This window comes from Elephas maximus, chromosome 17, assembly GCF_024166365.1.
Source record: "Elephas maximus indicus isolate mEleMax1 chromosome 17, mEleMax1 primary haplotype, whole genome shotgun sequence".
In the NCBI taxonomy this organism is placed as follows: domain Eukaryota; kingdom Metazoa; phylum Chordata; class Mammalia; order Proboscidea; family Elephantidae; genus Elephas; species Elephas maximus.
Window position 1 is genome coordinate 13864508 of NC_064835.1, and position 20748 is coordinate 13885255.

Genomic DNA, 20748 nt, shown 5'->3' on the forward strand with positions numbered 1-20748 from the left:
CAGCTTATCAGTCTCATAATTAGAAAAGTAAGCTATTAGTGGGGTTGACTTGCCAATTTGCCTGTTATTTGGTTAGCCTGTCTAGAGACACCTCTGCATATTAAGTCAAAGCTCATGGTTGGGGGGCAGACCTTGGGAGTTTTTCCCTTCTAAATTTCCATTGTGCTGTTGAGCACTATACTCATCCTTGCAGATAAAAAGCAAACCAGTTGCTGTCAGGTCAATTCCAACTCGTGGCGACCCCATGTGTGTCAGAGTAGAACTGTGCTCCTTAGGGTTTTCCGTGCCTATGATTTTGGAAGCAGATTGCCAGATCTTTCTTCCAAGGTACCTCGGGGTGGATTTGAACCCCTAACATTTTGTTAGAAGCCGAGTGCATTAACCATTTGCACAACCCAGGTGGCCTCCTTGTAGACAGAGGCTAACATTTCAAGCCAGAAAGACTTTAACTAGCTTTCCCCTACTTGCTGGTACTGTGGGATCATGTGTCTGATAACTGTAGTTGAAAAAGAAAGCTTCGTGCTTTATTCCTACTTTCCATTTGATAACAATTATTTTTCACTCGCAGTCAGACTTTTTTTTTTCCTCCCAAGCCAGGAAGGGGCACCTTCATTTCTTGCAGGCCCAGCAGCCCTGCTAATTTTTCAAGGCTCTGTTCCATCGTCCGGGCATAGGGCACGAATTCCTCAATTTTCTGTAGCAACACAGAGATGTGGATGTGATGTGAATGTAAATGTTCCAGGAAGAAAAGGTTTTGTGACTCCAACTGCAAGCTAAATGGCTTCCAGGGATCTCTGAATACACCTGCTCCCTGGTAGGAAGAGGCATGGCAGAGGCAGAGTGCTGGTCCAGGATGAAGTGGGGACGGGGGCAGCAGGACAGGGCCCAGGAAGGAACTGGTTAGACCTTTGAGGCAGCTGACTTGTTTAGAGATGCCAGGCTGGGAACGGCCACTAAGATCTGTTCTTCCAAACTATACATGCCCTTTCTCCAACCCTTTCTCCGTATGCTGGGGTTAGGAACTGGGTTCTGTAGATGGGTTTTCCCCTCTGAAATGTTCTCAAGTAATACATAATTTAGGATTGTATATGCTAATGGGGGCCAGCCAGGATAACTAAAATCCATTTACAGTAAACGTTTCCTTCTAGCTGATATTGGTTTTCATAGTTCTCCCCCATTCAACCAGGGTAGTTTCGGGTGCTCCGGTGGAAGGGATGCGAACCCGTATAGCACATGGTGATGGACAGCTCAGACTCTGGTCAGATCTGTCCACTTCCTGTACCACTGTTGCCAGTTGAGTGGCTTCTTTAACATCACTTCATCTGTATAACGGGGGTGATAGTGTCAAAGAGGCAGCGTACTTCAGATGTAGTCTGGACTTGGGGCTGGAAGGGCAGTGTCAGGGAGCAATAGAGAGAGAGAGAGCATGGCTTTGGAGCCCAACGAATGGAGTCATGCAAATCATGAAAGGTGTGGGCTCAATTTCATCATCTCTAAAAGGGAAGATGATAAGGACCTGGGGAGGTTGTTGTGAGGATTTAATAGGATAACCACATGCACAGTGCCTGGGATAATGCCTGGCACATGGCAGGCACTCAGTCCACACTGGCTCCACACTGCCATTCCCACCCACAGTCTCCTTCAGGTCTAAGACCTATGCTTCTGTGATGCTCCTTCTCTCTCTTAACCTTGTCCCTGCCCACATCCCGGGAGAGACATTACTGGAGAGGGAAATGACTAGAAAACAGGGAGAAGAAGGGAAAGCAAAGAGGTGAAGCCAATCAACTGTTGGCTAATCAAGGACTGATTGTACTGTTGAAGGAATGGAGGAATGAAATAAGAAATCGTGTGTTGGAGTCAAAGTCCACCTGGAGCTCCTACTCTGAGCACATAAGGACTGTGACTGGATAATTCGTGGCTCAAATGGAGATGCTTGTGAGAGCGAAGGGGTGCACAATTGTTAACAGTTATGTCAGGGAGAAAGTTGGGAACTGGGACATACCAGCCCCTGGTCAGCCTAGGTGTAAGGTGTTTGGTTGGTCAGTATGAGTGGGACCAGACCTGTTGTAGGGAAACCAGGTGGGGCTGTTGAAACATTCAGACACGTTCTACCCAGTAGCTTCTGCTTGAAGACATGTAAGACCTTGCCCCTGGTTAGCTGGAGCTTAAGTGTGAGTTGGGGAGGACACTCAGCAATTGATGTATTTGGCATTTAAAATTATACCAACCTTTGGGATGATTTCACTTCTACATCTCAGCACAGAACAATACATAATAATCATCTAACACTCTTGCTAGCTTGCTAATCTCCCTAAGGGTATGGCTTTTCTCACCCTTGTTAGATAACCCTCTACCTAGGAGATGAGGACAAACTGATCAACCCCTAGGCTTTTCCTTTCTCATTCTAGCTCTCTGCAGAACAATTTATTTCCCCAGCCTTTTTTCCTTGTTCTTGTCCCTACCAAGTCTTACTAATCTCAGAGACAGAGATTAGTCTGCTATGATGATTCTTGGGAGAGATGCTTGGACAATCTATTGTCTCACCTTCTAGACAATTTAGAAAGTTGTAACAATGGTGACAACTAGGACCCTTGTCCTTCTCATGTTCCGTAGAGCAGTTTGTGCCCAGGGGAGCTTGGAATATGTATGTGTACTTAACAGTCAAGTCCAGCTGGGACTGTTCTAGACTAGCCATTCCATCCCAGCCCACAAATGTGAGTGTCTATTGGTGGTAGGTATGTGAAGTGCGAAAAAAAGAACATTAACTCCCTCTGTTGGAGGCTTATCAAGCCACCTGTTCACATGAGCTAGACCACCTAGGACTTATCCTGGATTCTGCTCCCTTCTCTTACTCCCCGCAGCAAAAATCACTAGGTCCTGCTGAGTTTACGCTGTAAATTTTTCCCTCCCTTTTCAACTCTTCATGTCTGCATCTACTTTAGTTCCTCATCTTTGTTTGCCCATCTGGACTCTTGCAGCAACAAACTGTCTGGTATCTCTGCTTCTAATCTTGACATATTTCAATACATTCTCATGCTGGCCAGAATGGGCTTACTGAAATGCAAATGTGACCATGCCATGGCCTTACATAAAACCCTTCAAAGGTTCTCCCTACAGAAGAGAAATCCAAGTTTTGTTTTTTAACATGGCATGAAAGGCCCTCTGAGATCTATTCTCAACACTGAAGCCAGAGCAATTCTTTTAAAACAGAAGTCAGATCATGTCAATCCTTTGCTCTAAACACTCTTTGGCTCTCTGTCTCACTCCTAGTCAAAGCCAAAGTCTTGACAATGGCCAACAAGGCTCTGCCTGTTCTGGCTGCTGTTATCTTTCTGACATCATCTACTATTGCCCTCTCCTTGCTCTGTCTGCTCCAGCCTCACTGGCCTTCCTGGTGTCCCAGGAATATCCAGGCACACTCCCACCTCAAGCCTGGCTGTTCCCTCTATGCGATACTCTCGCACTACGTAAATGGATGACCATCTGCCTCACCTAAATGTCCCTTTCCTGGTGAGGTCTCCCCTCACCATGCTAGTTAAAATTAGGAACCCTCTTCCCCAGCACTCCTATTCATCCTCCCTGCTTTATTGTTCTCCATAACACTGATATGATATAAAAAGCCAGTTCCTGTCAAGCTGATTCCAGCTCATGGTGGCCCTATGTGTGTCAGAGTAGAGTTGCATTCTGTAGGGTTTTCAATGGCTGATTGTTCAGAAGTAGATTGCCAGGTCTGCCAATGTGCTTCCAGGTGGACTCGAACCTTCAACTGCCCAGGGACTCCAAGATATAATTTTACTTGATATGTTTTATGTATTTATTTTGTTTATTACTGGTCTCTCCAACTAGAATATAAGCTCCATGAAAGGGAATTTTGTCTGTTTTGTTTATGGTTGATCCCCAACTCCTAGAACAGTGCTTGGCACACAGAAGAGGCAAAATGAGTATTTGTTGACCTTGCCCATGTCTCCAGCTTTATCTCTGGCCACCTTCCCCCTGCAGCACAGTGACACCCTGATGACTTCCCCACCCACATGCAGCTATTTCTATCCACCTTGCCCTTATTCCCATCATGGAATTCTGTCTCCCCCACTCTTCCTTTGGCCCTTTCCTTCAAGACTCAGGTCAGACTAACCTCCTCTAAAAAGTATTATTTGACTTCCCCCATCTGGGCTTGGTGTTCATTCACTGGTCTCCCTCTGCAGCATCCATTAATTCATCTGTAAAACAGCATATGATAAATACCTATTTGTGTCCCTCTTCCTCAATAGACCTAAAACTCCTTGAAAGGCAGAGGCATTTTTTTAATTCCTTAGTTTTCAGCACCTAACATAGTGCTTGGTACCCAGTAGGTATTCGACTTTTTTTTTTTTGTGGTTGAATGAATGATTAAATGACATAGTCCTGTTATCAAGGAAATTACAGGGTGAAATGCTCAAAGAATAACACCAGGGCAGCTCCAGAAGCTAAACTGTGTCCAACAGTCTATATCGACATTTCAGCTGGGAGGAATGGTCAGTGAGTGTTAACGGAAGGGAAGGGGTCATGAAAAATATGTGACGTAAGCTGGGACATAAGGAATGGATTTAGAGGAATACACAGGGAAAAACTCGATGACTAGCCTTTCAAGAAAAGACTTGGAGCTGACCCTAGAGCCATACAAGAAGGGTTGACAACCACCTGATCACAGAGGACTCTCTGGGCTGGGGTGTTGGATGGTGGCCCTAGAAATGCTATGCCTAAAAAAAAAAAAAAAAAAAAAAGCCTATCATGGCTCAAATGCACACTGCCCAGGTTGCCCCAGCCAGCCTGATCTCTAAGGCTTTTCCCCAAGCCTTTGTCTTAGTAGAAGGTTGCCCACTGGAGCAGACACTTGGGGGCCGTTGTCTCGGCAGCAGTGAGTTGCTTTGCCTCCTCTCCTGACCTCTGCTGGAAACTGTTGCCCTGGTACCTGCTCACCTGCCTTTTACTGTTACTGTCGTTGGCAGGTTAATGACCTAGTGACTTCTCTGCCCGTCACCTTAGGATTGGGGGCGGTGAAAATCTACCAGAGTGGCATGTCTACTGCTGTGGAAACGGATTTTGGGCTCTTAGTGACGTTTGACGGCCAGCACTATGCCTCCATTTCCATCCCAGGCTCCTATATAAACTCCACTTGTGGGCTCTGTGGAAACTACAATAAAAACCCACTGGATGACTTCCTCCGCCCCGATGGCAGGCCAGCCATGTCTGTGCTGGACCTCGGAGAGAGCTGGCGTGTCTACCACCCCGACTGGAAGTGCGACTCCGGCTGTGTGGACAACTGCACCCAGTGTGATGCTGCCACCGAGGCCGTCTACTTCGGCTCTGACTACTGTGGCTTCCTCAACAAGACGGATAGCCCCCTGTGGGAGTGCGGTACCGTGGTGGACCCCACAGCCTTCATCCACAGCTGTGTGTATGACCTGTGCAGTGTGCAGGACAATGGCACCCTCCTCTGTCAAGCCATCCAGGCCTACGCCCTGGTGTGCCAAGCCCTCGGCATTGCAATTGGAGACTGGCGAATCCAGACTGGGTGTGGTAAGCTGGCGTCCCATCCAAATGAAAGGCCTGGCTTGTGTAGGCGGGCAGGGATAGGGCTTCTGGGCTCTTCAGAAATGCCCTTGTTATGACAAATTGCCCAAGGTGGAGGCTAAGGCTGAAATATGACAAGTTACAAAGAATGAACTGTACGAGGATCTTTACTTCCTCTCCCTACCCCTCCCCACACACCCAATATCATAGCCAGAAAACAAGAAACTGCTGATTGATGTGAATGATCTGGAAATGTGGAGTGCCTGGAAGGACCTTCATGGCTGGGGTCAGGCCCTGTAGCAAGGAATGGCCGTCCCAGGGCTGAGTGAAGAGGTGTTGTTTTCAGAGATGGAGGTGGCTAGGCCTGGGTAATCATGACGGCCTGTCGGAAAACATCTCACCTCCCAACTGGAACCTGCAGCATTTGTTCCTTGGGGTTTTTTCCCCCCCACTTTCAGGTACTTTAGGGTTTGTGCCCTTGTGTTGGCGCATTCTGCTGATCTGTCGCTGGTAGAAGGTCTGCAGAGAGGGAGTATACCAAAACCAAACCAAACCTGCTGCCGTGGAGTTCATACCGACTCATAGTGACCCTAGAGGGCAGAGCAGAACTGCCCCATAGGGTTTCCCAGGAGTGGCTGGTGGATTCGAACTGCCGACCTTTTGGTTAGCAGCTATAGCTCTTAACCACTGTGCCATAGTCCACGAATAAAGCAGCCCTTCTGAAATGCTAAACGGCTAAGAAAAGCCCCAACGGTATAGGGAAACCCAGTTTCTTTTGAGTTACACTTTTGGGTTAAGCATTTTATACTATTTAGTCATCTCATTCTTTTTTCCTTCTATCTCACTTAAATCTCTCTTTCTTTTTTAGCTTTAGAAACTTTGGAGACAAGCAAACAACAAATAGCTTCTCTGAATTTTGTTTCCTTCCCGGTCCTTGGCTTTCTCCATCAGTTAATAGATGATTACAGCCCAGGCATACGACAGTGCAACGGAGATGAGACGACTGAACAGTTTCTTTACATTGCAAGGCCGGGGGAGGTTTTTCCCCATCAGTAGGAGTTAGTTTTACATAAATCATCCTGTATCAGGTTTATGCTAATTCTTAGCTTATTGTTCAGACTATGATGAGACCATGTATTTTCCTTGCTCTGTGACTGGCAGCCTCTTCTGCCCAGAGCACCCCCATCTCTGAGCCTGACCAAATATGGCTTGTCCTTAATGCTTGTACAATCCAACAGCATCCACATTGCCCAACTACATTTTTATCTATAATGTCTCTATTCTTTTTTTCCTAGTTGTACTACTTTGCCATTTCCCACATTTTCTCCCAGCTCTGCTTCTCTCTTTCTCTGATGTTTGTTTTGGTAGGATGAATTTTATTTAACTCAAAGAGCTAGTTTGCTAGGCCACTGAGCCCCTGCATATTCTATTCAACCAGACTGAGACATTTATTTAGATTCAGATGTTCTTAAAAGCAGAGCCGAAGGTTTCTAAAGCAAGAAGTCCCTCCAGAAGGCATCTGGCTCAGATCAGGTTTCCTGGCGCAGGAAGCACACACATCGTTTCAGATAGTCAAGGCGACTTCTTAATTTCAATACCCCAGGGAATTCACTTCCACAGTGTTCCTTGGTGACATTTAGGTATTTTAAGACTCTCCTTGCTAGAAATTTCATGTTTTCAACTTTTTTTTCGTTTCTCCTGAAAGCTGCATTTCATTTCCTTCAAAGAATGGGCCATGCTCTTAAAAATCAGATCAACTGATAAAAGTCTATCAGTTTAAGATTTTAAAACTTCTCGATAGTTGTAGCTCACCAAACATTGACTATAGCCTAGTCTAATTAGGACAGCAACCTTAAGTGTACTGTCAGCCTAGATGATCAAATTAGAGTTCACACTTCAATGATACTGCACAGTAGTTTGATGAGAGTAATTGAGCTCACTTCTATAGATGCAACTTAAGTCTCTCCTTCCTGAATGAAGGGTCTTTTTGCCCTCCCCGAGGAGCTAAATGATAGAGAAGAAGAGTTATTTTCTCTTGGTCCCTGTGCTTGTTGGACTCTGGACGTTGGCACACGGGGTCCCTCACCTTGTGGTCACATTCTCTTTCTTCCTTTTCCCCACGTCAGTGTCCACCGTGCAGTGCCCAAGCTTCAGCCACTATTCCGTGTGCACCAGCAGCTGCCCCAACACGTGCTCAGATCTGACGGCCTCTCAGAACTGCCCAACCCCCTGCACTGAGGGCTGTGAGTGCAACGAAGGCTTTGTCCTCAGCACCAGCCAGTGCGTCCCCCTGCACAAGTGCGGCTGCGACTTCGACGGCCACTACTACACCATGGGGGAGTTCTTCTGGGCCACGGCCAACTGCACCGTGCAGTGCCTGTGCGAGGAGGGCGGAGACGTCTACTGCTTCAACAAGACCTGCCGCAGCGGCGAGGTGTGCGCGGTGGAGGATGGCTACCAGGGCTGCTTCCCCTCGCGGGAGACCGTGTGCCTGCTCAGCCAGAACCAGGTGCTGCACACCTTCGATGGCGTTGCCTACTCCTTCCCCTCGGAGTTCTCCTACACCCTCCTGAAGACCTGCCCCGACCGGCCAGAGTACTTAGAAATCGACATCAACAAAAAGAAGCCTGACGCAGGGCTTGCTTGGCTACGAGGCCTTCGGATCCTCGTGGCTGACCAGGAGGTCAAGATAGGCGGAGTCGGGGCTTCAGAAGTCAAGGTAAGATTCCTTGCTACCTTTGAAGGTTTTTTGATGACTCTCACCAAGTAAATGGGCTTCCATTCTCTTCAGTTTGCCTTTCTGCCTTTGACCAGGAGTGGATTCTAGAAGGAGATGGCTACTACCAGCATCAGCTAAGAGTCTGTCAAGTGGAGAATGGAGTGAAGCTGGAATTTCTCTAATTTGATGGGTATCACAGGCCTAGTTCTCTATAATAGCAAATATTTATGGACTGCTTACTGTGTGCCAAGCACTATCCTAAGCACTTTATAAGCAGGGTTGTATTGAATTTGATGAGGTAGATAATACTATTATCTTCATTTTACATTTGAGAAAACTGAGGCATAGAGAGGTTAGGTAACTTCCCAAGGGACATATAAGGTAGAATTTAAGCCCAGGCAATCTGGCCCCAGAGTCTGTGCTTTGTACTATATATATATATATATATATATATATATATATATATATATATATATACACACTCCCCTATCCATAGATGGGAACATGTCAGGTAATATAAGGGATTTTTGCCATGGTGACTTCCACCCCTCTGATCTGGTCTAAAATATCCGTCATTAGGCATCGAGACTCATATCATTAGCTATAGAAAGAATCTTGTAACTCATCTAGTACAACGCCTTGTTTTCATATGAAGATCCCAAAGGGCCAAGTGAGGGGTCCCACTGCTCAGTAGTGGCAGAGCTGGGATGAGGTGGGGGACTTCTCTCTCCCAATCCAACAGGCATTTCATCATATCACATACATTCTAATTTAGAATGTAAAAGTCAGTACACTACTGTACAAAGAGATAACAAAATACGTATCCACAAACTGAAAGGACTGGGTTTTTGTTCCCATTTGATGCATTGGCAGAGATTAACGTACTGAAAGAATAGTGAGAGGTGGATAGGTAGATGGATAGTGAGATAATTAGATACACACTATATGCCTCCGGGGGGCTGGGGCATAGGGAAGGTAAGATCTGAAGGGAAAAGGAGAAACCAGAAGGATTGGGAAGGTGAGGATCTGTTTCCGAAAGGTACCAAAATGGAGGATCCAGGTAGCAGGAGAAAGCCACATACCTATCGCAGTTTTTCTCACATTTCAGTTTTGTTTTGGGCTCACTTTAGGTCTTGGGCACACACAAATAAACAGCAAATGTGTTGAATCAGGGGGCTCTGGAAAGAAAGAAACAAAGATGCCCATGAAGAAACAGTTGGTGTTTATCTGTGTGGTTTGCACAGACCATCAGCTTCTTGGCTGTTCTCTAAGAGATAATCATGGAGCAGAACCAGGTCCTTATTCCATAGCCTGGAAATGTGTGGGTACTCTGTGTGTATCTGGAATTGATAATAGTGATTTGGTTTTTCAGTTGAATAGTCAGGAGGTGGAATTACCTTTTTTCCATCCTTCGGGGAAGCTGGAAATTTATCGAAACAAAAACAGTACCACGGTGGAGTCCAAGGGTGTTGTGACGGTGCAGTACTCAGACACAGGCCTGTTGTACATCCGGCTGTCCACTACCTACTTCAATTGCACTGGAGGGCTGTGTGGCTTCTTCAATGCAAATGCCAGTGATGAGTTCTGTCTCCCCAACGGCAAGTGCACAGACAACCTAGCAGTGTTCCTGGAAAGCTGGACAACCTTCGAGGAGATCTGCAACGGGGAGTGCGGGGACCTGCTGAAGGCTTGCAACAACGACTCAGAGCTGCTCAAGTTTTATCGGAGCCGTTCCAGGTGCGGCATCATCAACGACCCCTCCAACAGCTCCTTTCTGGAATGCCATGGTGTGGTCAATGTCACTGCCTACTATCGCACCTGCCTCTTCCGCCTGTGCCAAAGTGGGGGCAACGAGTCGGAACTCTGTGACTCTGTGGCTCGCTATGCCAGTGCTTGCAAGAATGCTGATGTGGAGGTGGGCCCCTGGCGAACCTATGACTTCTGCCGTAAGTTGGGGTTATATTCTGGGGAAGGCTAAGTAGGGAAGTGGGAGGAGATGAGGCTCTGGTTCTCTTACTCAGGACTTCTCTTTCTGGTGGAACTGGGTTTAAGGGTGATGTATTTACTGTGATATCTTCCCTAATCTGATATGTCCTCTGGAAGGCCGATCACCCCAAACCAGATGGTGTCTCACCTTTATTTTTGTTTTTCATTCCACAGTGCCTCTTTTTGTAGAAAAATTAACCATCCTATTGACTTGTGGTTTCATCTGGCATAGGGAAGAGACCTTGCCATGTCAAAGCAGTAGGGGCACTCAGGCCCCAAGGATGTATAGAAATCCTTACAGTGGCTCCGTATGTGCCCTTCTCTTGGCAAAAGAAGGGCCCCATTCATTTAGATGCAAGGTGATCAGTTCAGGGTGCCTCTCACTGCAAAGATTAGCACCACTCCCCAGGGCAAAACTGGCCATGCTGTTCAGAGAGTCCCATGTTGCTGTTCTTTCATTTCGTCCCCAGAGTATCTGACCCCTCTCGGCAAGGCAGTGGAAGTACTAGCAGTAATTAGAATAATTGCTTGGAAGAACAATATATGACACCTTTGAATATCAGGGAGGCCACAGGGAGGAGTAACATGGAGATTAGAAGAAGCTCACTGGCTGAGAGGGTGGGATCCATGCCTAGACTCCAGCACACATTCCTCTCTCACCAAGAGATAGGTCCGAGACAGAAACCAATGCCACCATTCAGATTCTATCCTCTACATCTGTTTATCTGTCTCCCATTGCATTTTTCCTGTTGATGTTTTTCTTTTTAACTTTTTATTTGAAATAATTCAAAGTGACAGAAGAGTTCCAAGAGCACCTGTATACCCTTTACCCAGATTAACCTATTGTTAACATTTGGCACCTTCTGCTTTATCATTTGCTTTCTGTCCCTGTATGTCTTTCTGTCTGTCTCTTTCTCCCTCTGGGTACGTCTCTGTCTGTCTAAATATATGTATGAAGAGAGAGACATATTTATGTGAACCATTTGAGAGTAAGTCATAGACATCATATCCCTTTACCCCTAAATATTTCAGCGTGTATGAACTTAGAATGACATGCACGTACATAACCATGGTACAGATACCTACCTTAGGAAATTTCACATTGATACAGTAATTTTTTTATCCTAATTTTTTCAATTGACTCAGTAATGTCCCTTATAGCATTTTTTTTTTTTTTTTTGTCCCAGTATAGGATCTCGTCTGGGATCACATGTTATATTTAACTGTCATGTCTCTTTAGTCTCCTGTAATCTGAAACAGTTCTTTAGCTTTTTTGTCTTTTATGGCTTTGACATTTTTGAAGAATACATCCCTCCCCTACCCCATCTGCTTTTGTTCCCCTCAGTTAATTTTCTTTCTAATTTTTATTTATTTTGTTGCTGTTGTTGAGAATATACACAGCAAAATGTACACCAATTCAGCAGTTTCTACACGTACTTTTTAGTGACATTGATCACATTCTTTGAGTTAGTTGCACAGCCATTCTCACCCTCCTTTGCTGAGTTATTTCTCCCCATTAACATAAACTCACTACCTCCGAAGGTTCCTGTCTAATCTTTCGAGTTACTGTTCTCAATGTGATCCCATATAGATAGTTCTTAAGAGCATAATGCTCAAGGCAGATCTTTTTTACTAGCTAAGCTAAACCATTGCTTGGTTTTAAGAAGACTTCAGGGGATATTTTTGGTTTAAGATTTAAAGATTCTCTCAGGCCAATAGTTTCAGGGGTTCATCTAGCCTCCATAGCTTCAGAAAGTCTAGAGTCTGTGAGAATTTGAAATTCTGTTCTGCATTTTCCCCCTTTTGATCAGGAATCTTCAATGGAATGATCAGTAAGGGTACCCAGGCACCACTCAGTTCTTCTGGTCTCATGGCAAAGGAGGCAGTAGTTCATGGAGGCTATTAGCCACACATTCCGTCTCCTCCTTCTGTTCCTGACTCTCCTTCTTCTTCTGTTGCTCCAGGTGAATAGATACTAATTGTTGTACCTTGGATGGACACTTGCAAGCTTTTAAGACCTCAGGCATTATGCAATGGACTAGGAAGTAGGACAGAAGCACTGAACACATTATTAGGCCAATTAACTGGGATGTCTCATGAAACCATGACCCTAAACCTCCAAATCAAGGAACCAAATTCCATGAGATGTTAGTACGTGAGCAGCATTAGCAGCTACTCTTTTTTTTTTTTTTTTTGGTCATTGTTGTAAATATATCTATCACACAACTTTTGGCAATGCGACTTTTTACAGGTGTACAACTTATTGACAGCAATTGCAATAATAATTGGCTGTGCAAGCCTACTCTTAATCAATGTGATTTTTCCATTACTGTTAACCCCTTTTCCCCCTCTCACTGCCCTTGGTAAATAAACTTTGGTCTGTATACATTTGCTTTTTCTTGTCTTTTTATATAAGTGAGGTCATACAGTATTTGTCCTTTAGTGACTAGCTTATTTTGCTCAGCATAATGTCTTCAAGCTCCATCCATACTGTAGCATGTATCAAGACTTCATTTCTCCTACTAAAAAAAAAAAAAAAAATTTTTTTTTTTTTTCTCCTACTAGCTAAATAGTATTCCATTGTTTTATGTATCACATTTTGTTGGGTATTTGGATCATTTCCACTTTTGGCTGTTGTGAATACTGTTGCGATGAACATTGGTGTAGAACTCTTTTTGAGTTTCTGCTTTCAAGTCTTTTGGACATATACCTATGAGTGGAATTGCTGGGTCAAATGGTAGTTTTGCAGAAACCCTGGTGACGTAGTGGTTAAGTGCTACAGCTGCTAACCAAAGGGTCGGCAGTTCAAATCCGCCAGGCGCTCCTTGGAAACTCTATGGGGCAGTTCTACTCTGTCATATAGGGTCGCTATGAGTTGAAATCGACTCAACGGCACTGGGTTTTTTTGGGTTACGGTTGTTTTATTTTCAGTTTTTTGAGGAACCACCGCACTTTTTTCCACAATGGCTTTACCATTTTGGATTCCCACCAGCAATGGATAAAGGTTCCAATTTCCTGACATCCTCCAATATTTGTTATTTTCTGTCTTCTTCTTTTTTTTTAATCTTAGCCATAGTAAAAAATTGATCTCATTTGGTTTATATTTGTATCTCTCTGATGGCTAATGATGTTGAGCATCTTTTTTTTTTTCTTCCATTTGTGCCACCCGGGGACGTTCATGTGGGCCATGGTTTTGTGTGTGTGTGTGTGTGTGTGTGTGTGTGTGCTTTAGATTAAGGTTTATGGAGAAAATTAGTTTCTCATTAAACAATTAATACACATATTGTTTTGTGACATTGGTTGCCAAACCTACGACTCTCCCCTTCTCAACCTTGGGTTCCCCATTACCAGCTTTCCTGTCTCCTCCTGTCTTCTCGTACTTGCCTGTGGGCTGCTGTGCCCTTTAGTCTCATTTTGTTTTATGGGCCTGTCTAATCTTTGGCTGAAGGGTGAACCTTAGGAGTGACCTCATTACCGAGCCAAAAGAGTGTCTGGGGGCCATACTCTCTGGGTTTCTCCAGTCTCTGTCACCAGTAAGTCTGGTTTGTGTGTGTGTGTGTGTGTGAGTTAGAATTTTGTTCTACATTTTTCTCCAGCTGTCTGGGACCCTCTATTGTGATCCCTGTCAGAGCAGTCCATAGTGGTAGCTGGGCACCATCTAGTTGTGCTGGACTCAGTCTGGTGGAGGCTGTGGTAGTTGTGGTCCATTAGTCCTTTGGACTAATTTTTCCCATTTGTCTTTTGTCTTCTTCATTCTCCCTTGCTCCAGATGGGGTGAGACAAGTGGTGTATCTTAGATGGCTACTAACAAGCTTTTAAGACCCCAGACACTTTTCTCCAAAGTAGGATGTAGAATTTTTTCTTTATAAACTATATTATGTCAATTGAGCTAGATGTCTCCAGAGACCATGGGCCCCAGCCCGATGGTGAGCATCTTTTCAGGTATTTGGTGGCCATTTAAATATCCTCTTTGGTGAAATATCTATTCAAGTCCCTTCCCCATTTTATGATTGGGTTATTTATCTTTTTGTCCTTAAGTTGTTGAAGTTTTATATATATTTTTGGTTATTAGATTTTTTTTTTTTATATATGGTCTCTGAAGATATCCTCCCAGTCAATAGTTTGTATTTTCACTTTTTTGGTAAAGGCTTTCACGAACAAAAGTTTTTAATTTTTATGAAGTCCCATTTATTTATTTTGTCTTTTTCTGTTTGTGCTTTTGTTATCATAGTCGATAATCCATTGTTGAAAGCTAGGCCTGACAGTGTTGCCCCTGCTTGTTCTTCTAAGAATTTTATGGTTTTAGTTTGCACATTTAGATCCTTAATCCATTTTGAATTTGCTTTTGTGTGTGGTACAAGACATAGATCCTGTTTCATTTTTTGGCATGTGGAAATTCCAGCACCATTTATTGAAAAGATTCTTCTTTCCTCATTGAATAGACTTAGCACCCTTGTAAAAAATCTGTTGGCCATGGATGTGTGGGTTTACTTCTGGACTCTCAATTCTATTCCATTGGTCTGTCTGTTGTCATATCAGTACCAGGCTGTTTTGATTACTGTACCTGTATAGTATGTTTTTTTTTTTTAGTCATGTTATTCTAATATTTTTTTAATTAACTTTTATTGAGCTTCAAGTGAACGTTTACAAATTAAGTCAGACTGTCACATATAAGTTTATATACACCTTACTCCGTTCTCCCACTTGCTCTCCCCCTAATGAGTCAACCCTTCCAGTCTCTCCTTTTGTGACAATTTTGCCAGCTTCCAACTCTCTCTATCCTCCCATCCCCCCTCCAGACAGGAGATGCCAACACAGTCTCAAGTGTCCACCTGATATCATTAGCTCACTCTTCATCAGCATCTCTCTCCTACCCACTGTCCAGTCCCTTTCATGACTGCTGAGTTGTCTTCGGGAATGGTTCCTGTCCTGAGCCAACAGAAGTTTTGCGGACCATAACCGCCGGGATTCCTCTAGTCTCATTCAGACCATTAAGTATGGTCTTTTTGTGAGAATTTGGGGTCTGCATCACACTGATCTCCTGCTCCCTCAGGGGTTCTCTGATGTGCTCCCTGCCAGGGCAGTCATCAGTTGTAGCCGGGCACCATCTAGTTCTTCTGGTCTCAGGATGATGTAAGTCTCTATTTCATGAGGCTCTTTCTGTCTCTTGGGCTCTTAGTTATCGTGTGACCTTGGTGTTCTTCATTCTCCTTTGATCCAGGTGAGTTGAGACCAATTGATGCATCTTAGATGGCCGCTTGTTAGCATTTAAGACCCCAGATGCCACATTTCAAAGTGGGATGCAGAATGTTTTCATAATAGAATTATTTTGCCCATTGACTTAGAAGTCCCCTTAAGCCATAGTCCCCAAACCCCCGCCCTTGCTCCACTGACCTTTGAAGCATTCAGTTTATCCTGGAAACTTCTTTGCTTTTGGTCCAGTCCAGTTGAGCTGACCTTCCATGTATTGAGTGTTGTCCTTCCCTTCACCTAAAGCAGTTCTTATCTACTAATTAATCAGTAAAAAACCCTCTCCCACCCTCCCTCCCTCCCCGCCTCGTAACCACAAAAGTATGTGTTCTTCTCAGTTTATACCATTTCTCAAGATCTTATAATAGTGGTCTTATACAATATTTGTCCTTTTGCCTCTGACTAATATCGCTCAGCATAATGCCTTCCAGGTTCCTCCATGTTATGAAATGTTTCACAGATTCCTTACTGTTCTTTATCGATGCGTAGTATTCCATTGTGTGAATGTACCACAATTTATTTAACCATTCATCCGTTGATGGACACCTTGGTTGCTTCCAGCTTTTTGCTATTGTAAACAGAGCTGCAATAAACATGGGTGTGCATATATCTCTTTGTGTGAAGGCTCTTATTTCTCTAGGGTATATTCCGAGGAGTGGGATTTCTGGGTTGTATGGTAGTTCTATTTCTAACTGTTTAAGGTAACGCCAGATAGATTTCCAAAGTGGTTGTACCATTTTACATTCCCACCAGCAGTGTATAGGAGTTCCAATCTCTCCGCAGCCTCTCCAACATTAATTATTTTGTGTTTTTTGGATTAATGCCAGCCTTGTTGGAGTGAGACGGAATCTCATCGTGGTTTTAATTTGCATTTCTCTAATGGCTAATGATCGAGAGCATTTTCTCATGTATCTGTTAGCTGCCTGAATATCTTCTTTAGTGAAGTGTGTGTTCATATCCTTTGCCTACTTCTTGATTGGGTTGTTTGTCTTTTTGTGGTTGAGTTTTGACAGAATCATATAGATTTTAGAGATCAAGTGCTGGTCGGAGATGTCATAGCTGAAAATTCTTTCCCAGTCTGTAGGTGTTCTTTTTACTCTTATGGTGAAGTCTTTAGAGGAGCATAGGTGGTTGATTTTTAGGAGCTCCCAGTTATCTGGTTTCTCTTCGTCATTTTTGGTAATGTTTTGTATTCTGTTTATGCCTTGTATTAGGGCTCCTAAGGTTGTCCCTATTTTTTCTTCCATGATCTTTATCGTTTTAGTCTTTATGTTTAGGTCTTTGATCCACTTGGAGTTAGTTTTTGTGCATGGTGTGAGGTATGGGTCCTGTTTCATTTTTTTGCAAATGGATATCCAGTTATGCCAGCACCATTTGTTAAAAAGATTATCTTTTCCCCAACTAACTGACACTGGGCCTTTGTCAAATATCAGCTGCTCATATGTGGATGGATTTGTATCTGGGTTCTCAATTCTGTTCCACTGGTCTATGTGTCTGTTGTTGTACCAGTACCAGGCTGTTTTGACTACTGTGGCTGTATAATAGGTTCTGAAATCAGGTAGAGTGAGGCTTCCCACTTTCTTCTTCTTTTTCAGTAATGCTTTGCTTATCCGAGGCTTCTTTCCCTTCCATATGAAGTTGGTGATTTGTTTCTCTATCACCTTAAAAAATGACATTGGAATTTGGATCGGAAGTGCATTGTATGTATAGATGGCTTTTGGTAGAATAGACATTTTTACTATGTTAAGTCTTCCTATCCATGAGCAAAGTATGTTTTTCCACTTAAGTATGTCCTTTTTAATTTCTTGTAGTAGTGCTTTGTAGTTTTCTTTGTGTAGGTCTTTTACATCTTTGGTAAGATTTATTCCTAAGTATTTTATCTTCTTGGGGGCTACTGTGAATGGTATTGATTTGGTGATTTCCTCTTTGATGTTCTTTTTGTTGATGTAGAGGAATCCAAGTGATTTTTGTATGTTTATCTTATAACCTGAGACTCTGCCAAACTCTTCTATTAGTTTCAGTAGTTTTCTGGAGGATTCCTTGGGGTTTTCTGTGTATAAGATCATGTCAACTGCAAATAGAGATAATTTTACTTCCTCCTTGCCAATCTGGATGCCCTTTATTTCTTTGTCTAGCCTAATTGCTCTGGCTAGGACTTCTAGCATAATGTTGAATAAGAGTGGTGATAAAGGGCATCCTTGTCCGGTTCCTGTTCTCAAGGGAAATGCTTTCAGGTTCTCTCCATTTAGAGTGATGTTGGCTGTTGGCTTTGTATAGATGCCCTTTATTATGTTGAGGAATTTTCCTTCAATTCCTATTTTGGTGAGAGTTTTTATCATAAATGTGTGTTGGAGTTTGCCAAATGCCTTTTCTGCATCAATTGATAAGATCATGTGGTTTTTGTCTTTTGTTTTATTTACATGGTGGATTACATTAATGGTTTTTCTAATATTAAACCAGCCTTGCATACCTGGTATAAATCCCACTTGGTCGTGGTGAATTATTTTTTTGATATGTTGTTGAATTCTATTGGCTAGAATTTTGTTGAGGATTTTTGCATCTATGTTCATGAGGGATATAGGTCTGTAATTTTCTTTTTTTGTGATGTCTTTACCTGGTTTTGGTATCAGGGATATGGTGGCTTCATAGAATGAGTTAGGTAGTATTCCGTCATTTTCTATGCTTTGAAATACCTTTAGTAGTAGTGGTGTTAACTCTTCTCTGAAAGTTTGGTAGAACTCTGCAGTATAGCCATCAGGGCCAGGGCTTTTTTTTGTTGGGAGTTTTTTGATTACCGTTTCAATCTCTTTTTTTGTTATGGGTCTATTTAGTTGTTCTACTTCTGATTGTGTTAGTTTAGGTAGGTCGTGTTTTTCCAGGAATTCATCCATTTCTTCTAGGTTTGCAAATTTGTTAGAATACAATTTTTCATAATAATCTGTTATGATTCTTTTAATTTCAGTTGGGTCTGTTGTGATGTGGCCCTTCTCGTTTCTTATTCAGGTTATTTGTTTCTTTTCCTGTATTTCTTTAGTCAGTCTAGCCAATGGTTTATCAATTTTGTTAATTTTTTCAAAGAACCAGCTTTTGGCTTTGTTAATTCTTTCAAGTGTTTTTCTGTTCTCTAATCCATTTAGTTCAGCTCTAATTTTTATTATTTGTTTTCTTCTGGTGCCTGATGGATTCTTTTGTTGCTCACTTTCTATTTGTTCAAGTTGTAGGGACAGTTCTCTGATTTTAGCTCTTTCTTCTTTTTGTATGTCTGCATTTATCGATATAAATTGGCCTCTGAGCACTGCTTTTGCTGTGTCCCAGAGGTTTTGATAGGAAGTATTTTCATTCTCGTTGCATTCTATGAATTTCCTTATTCCCTCCTTAATGTCTTCTATAACCCAATCTTTTTTCAGGAGGGTATTGTTCATTTTCCAAGTATTTGATTTCTTTTCCCTAATTTTTCTGTTATTGCTTTCCACTTATGGCCTTGTGGTCTGAGAAGATGCTTTGTAATATTTTGATGTTTTGGATTCTGCAAAGGTTTGTTTTATGACCTAATATGTGGTCTATTCTAGAGAATGTTCCATGTGTGCTAGAAAAAAAAGTATACTTTGCAGCAGTTGGGTGGAGAGTTCTGTATAAGTCAATGAGGTCAAGTTGGTTGATTGTTGTAATTAGGTCTTCCGTGTCTCTATTGAGCTTCTTAATGGATGTCGTGTCCTTTTCCGAGAGTGGTGTGTTGAAGTCTCCTACTATAATTATGGAGGTGTCTATCTCACTTTTCAGTTCTGTTAAAATTTGATTTATGTATCTTGCAGCCCTGTCATTGGGTGCATAAATATTTAATATGGTTATATCTTCCTGGTCAATTGTCCCTTTTATCATTATGTAGTGTCCTTCTTTATCCTTTGTGGTGGATTTAAGTTTAAAGTCTATTTTGTCAGAAATTAATATTGCTATGCCTCTTCTTTTTTGCTTATTGTTTGCTTGATATATTTTTTTCCATCCTTTGAGTTTTAGTTTGTTTGTGTCTCTAAGTCTAAGGTGTGTCTCTTGTAGGCAGCATATAGACGGATCGTGTTTCTTTATCCAGTCTGAGGCTCTCTGTCTCTTTATTGGTGCATTTAGTCCATTTACATTCAGCGTAATTATAGATCAGTAAGTGTTTAGTGTTGTCATTTTGATGCCTTTTTATGTGTGTTGTTGACAGTTTCATTTTTCCACTTACTGTTTTGTGCTGAGACGTTTTTCTTTGTAAATTGTGAGATCCTCATTTTCATAGTATTTGACTTTATGTTTGCTGAGTCGTTACATTTTTCTTGGTTTTTATTTTGAGTTATGGAGTTGTTATACCTCTTTGTGGTTACCTTAATATTTACCCCTATTTTTCTAAGTAAAAACCTAACTTGTGTTGTCCTATATTGCCTTGCATCCCTCTCCATATGGCAGTTCTATGCCACCTGTATTTAGTCCCTCTTTTTGATTATTGTGATCTTTTACATATTGACTTCAATGATTCCCTGTTTTGAGCATTTTTTTTTTTAAATTAATCTTAATTTGTTTTTGCGATTTCCCTATTTGAGTTGATATCAGGATGTTCTGTTCTGTGACCTTGTGTTGTGGTGGTATCTGATATTATTGGTTTTCTGACCAAACAATTTCCTTTAGTATTTCTTGTAGCTTTGGTTTGGTTTTTGCAAATTCTCTAAGCTTGTGTTTATCTGTAAATATCTTAATTTCGCCTTCATATTTCAGAGAGAGTTTTGCTGGATGTATGATCCTTGGCTGGCAGTTTTTCTCCTTCAGTGCTCTGTATATGTCATCCCATTGCCTTCCTGCCTGCATGGTTTCTGCTGAGTAGTCTGAACTTATTCTTATTGATTCTCCCTTGAAGGAGACCTTTCTTTTCTCCCTGGCTGCTTTTAAAATTTTCTCTTTATGTTTGGTTTTGGCAAGTTTGATGATAATATGTCTTTGTGTTTTTCTTTTTGGATCGATCTTAAATGGGGTTCAATGAGCATCTTGGGTAGATATCCTTTCGTCTTTCATGATGTCAGGGAAGTTTTCTGTCAGCAGATCTTCAACTATTCTCTCTGTGTTTTCTGTCCTCCCTCCCTGTTCTGGGACTCCAATCACACGCAAATTATCCTTCTTGATAGAGTCCCACATGATTCTTAGGGTTTCTTCATTTTTTTTAATTCTTTTATCTGATTTTTTTTTCAGCTATGTTGGTGTTAATTCCCTGGTCC

General features: G+C 42.5%; 1 protein-coding gene across 1 annotated transcript in view; it reads left to right on the top strand.

Moving 5' to 3' along the window:
* The window catches only part of TECTA (tectorin alpha), a 100776-nt gene that overhangs the window by 17387 nt on the left and 62641 nt on the right, over positions 1 to 20748 (top strand). Inside the window, exons 7-9 of the mRNA XM_049856799.1 lie at positions 4986 to 5556; positions 7677 to 8269; positions 9642 to 10215. Coding sequence (XP_049712756.1) covers positions 4986 to 5556; positions 7677 to 8269; positions 9642 to 10215 — 1738 coding nt within the window. The remainder of the gene's footprint in view (positions 1 to 4985; positions 5557 to 7676; positions 8270 to 9641; positions 10216 to 20748) is intronic.